At 40.6% G+C, this 2,647-nt stretch overlaps 1 protein-coding gene across 1 annotated transcript; it reads left to right on the top strand.

Moving 5' to 3' along the window:
* The first annotated feature begins 287 nt into the window (after positions 1 to 287).
* Positions 288 to 755, top strand: LOC116004021. Its single transcript, XM_031243960.1, has one exon. It carries the CDS (start codon positions 288 to 290, stop codon positions 753 to 755), a length of 468 nt encoding a protein of 155 aa, XP_031099820.1.
* Positions 756 to 2,647: the final 1,892 nt, after the last annotated feature.

Below are 2,647 nucleotides of genomic sequence, written 5' to 3'. Positions count from 1 at the left end.
ATCTCTTTAGACAAAAAGTTTTCAAAAACCTCTTGTGAGTCTATTCAACCCCCCCCCCCTTCTAGACTCACATCTCTACCACCGGGACCAACAAGTGGTATCAGAGCAAGTTACCTTGAACGGTGGACACTCTGTGTATACTGCCTGGTGATCCTTTTTGAAAAATTTATCAAAACATTTCCAAACTTTTCACAATGTCTAAAATGGAACATCATAGGCATTTTCTTATGTTTAACTTGGACAAGTTTGATGATTGGAAAGTGCGCATGCAGGCTCACTTGTCTGCCATGCATGATGAGATGTGGGATGTGATAACTGATGGACCCATCCAGATACTACAAGTGAACCCCAATCGTGTTGCTATCGATCGGACATCACCAGAAATGATTCCAAAGGAGAAATCCTTGCTAACTACCGAAGAGAGAACCCGAGTAAATCTCGACAATATAGCCAAGGATATACTCTACAAGGCATTGGACGAATCATTGTTTCCGAGAGTAAGAAAGTGCAAGAATGCTAAAGACATCTGGGATGTACTTATGCTCATAGGTGATGGAGACGAACAAGAGAAGGAGAACAAGCTGACGATTGCCATGAAGAAGTTTGAAGATTTCAAACTCAATCCAAAGGAGTCCATAACTGAAATGGAAGCTCGGTTAATAAAGTTATTGATGGAAATCAATGATCTTGATGAGAAAAAGCTAACACAAAAGGAGATAAACTTGAAGATTCTCCGAGGATTACCCAAAAGCTAGGAAATGAAAGTCTATGCGTGATCATAGAGACCTCAAGACAACGAGTACTACTCCGATCTTTAGTGATCTGAAAGCCTACGAGTTCGAGAAGGAAGCTCAAAATGATGAAGAACTTGAGACGGGAAATAGCCTTAGTTGCAAATCATCAATCTTCATCATCAACACCAAGGTCAAATACTAATCCCTCATCTGATTTTTTCACTGATGATCAGCTTGCTTTGTTCATGAGAAGGTTCAAAAGATTCATGCGAAAGAATCAATCCTATGATAACTCTGACAAGACGAGAAGAACGAAGTACCGAAACAATGACAAGGCTAGCGGATCTATAACACATGAGAAGGATGGAATACAAGTGTTGTGTTATAACTGCCAAAAACCTGGACACTTCAAAGCTAAATGTCCATATCCCATCGTCAAGAAGCATCAGGATGAGCACAACTACAAGAAGAATTCGGGAAATTATCACAACCCGAAGAGTGCATCAAATGATGCTTCGGGAAATTATCACAACCCGAAGAGTGCATCAAATGATGCTGACGAAGAGCCAAACAACCCGAAGAGTGCATCAAATGATGCTGACGAAGAGCCAAACAAAAACCAGAAGAATGATAATGATGCTGACGAAGAGCCAAACAAAAACCAGAAGAATGATAAGCGAAGGAAGGCTCTAGCTGTAGAAGAGAAGTCAGGAGAAAAGAACGACGAGTCATGCACTTCCAGCTCCAGTTCAGAAAGTGACAGTTCGGAAGATGAGAAAGGACTACTGTGTCTTTTTAGTCAAGAGGACTTGGATGAAGAGTTGTGCCTTATGGCAGATGAAGAAGAGGTAACTTCACAAAACCACTATTCTAATTATAGTTCCGAATCCACATATCATGAAAACCCTAGGGAAGCATTCGAAAGAATGATGAAGAGTTTTGATGGTATTGAGGATTCACACCTCAGAATGATGAAGAGTTTTGATGGTATTGAGGATTCACACCTCAGAATGATGAAGAGTTTTGATGGTATTGAGGATTCACACCTCAGACTCAAAGAAGGTTTTGATGGTATTGAGGATTCACACCTCAGACTCAAAGAAGAGAATGCTGGTATTGAGGATTCACACCTCAGACTCAAAGAAGAGAATGCCAAGCTATTGGCAGAAAGACAAGATCTCGAGGACTTAAGATCCAAGCTATTGGCAGAAAGACAAGATCTCGAGGACTTAAGATCAAAAAATGCTGAGATGCTTGAATCTATAAGCCAGCTTGAGAAGCAAGTTCATCTTCTTGAGGAAGAGTGTAAAGCGAAGGATGATAGAGAGCAAAATTTGCGTGCGGTACTTGCGACATTTACAAATTCATCCAGATTAATGGATCGAATGGTAGATGATCAAAGACCATCAGGGAGTAGAACCGGACTTGGTTATAGCTCCAGCTCTTATCAACATGTTCTCTTAACACGACCAACTGATCCTTCTACTAGTGGAGGTTTAAGTTCTGTCTTTGTCCAAGGACAAACTGAAAATCTTGAGCCAGTGATTAACGCCACAAATGGAACAGAACCACAATCAACGAGTCGATCTAATGATTCGACTGAAACACGTATTGTGGAACCTACGAGAGGAAATTGTTAGGAACATCATGTAATAGGTTTTGATGATACCAACTGTTAAGTAGAAATCCCCAAGTCTCGATACATAGGCAAAACGCTGTAAGTTCGACAAGTAAACCAAGAGCGAAAATACAACCGGGTAACTTTGAGCTCAACTCGGAAAATATTTAAGCTTAAGGTAAACATGTTTGAACATCTTAGAAGTCTCGTGTTGTAATCATATAAGACAGATCAGAAGTAAGCATGGGACAACACTGGAGGAATAAGGGTCTGCGAGACATGAACTAAGTCTCGA

This window comes from Ipomoea triloba, chromosome 14 (genome assembly GCF_003576645.1).
Source record: "Ipomoea triloba cultivar NCNSP0323 chromosome 14, ASM357664v1".
In the NCBI taxonomy this organism is placed as follows: Eukaryota; Viridiplantae; Streptophyta; class Magnoliopsida; order Solanales; family Convolvulaceae; genus Ipomoea; species Ipomoea triloba.
Note: the sequence above shows the minus strand (reverse complement) of the source record. Positions and strands in the feature narration are given on the sequence as shown.

Bases quoted from the DNA above. Each gene is read 5' to 3' on its own strand.
- LOC116004021 (XM_031243960.1), top strand. From the start codon at position 288: ATGCATGATGAGATGTGGGATGTGATAACTGATGGACCCATCCAGATA.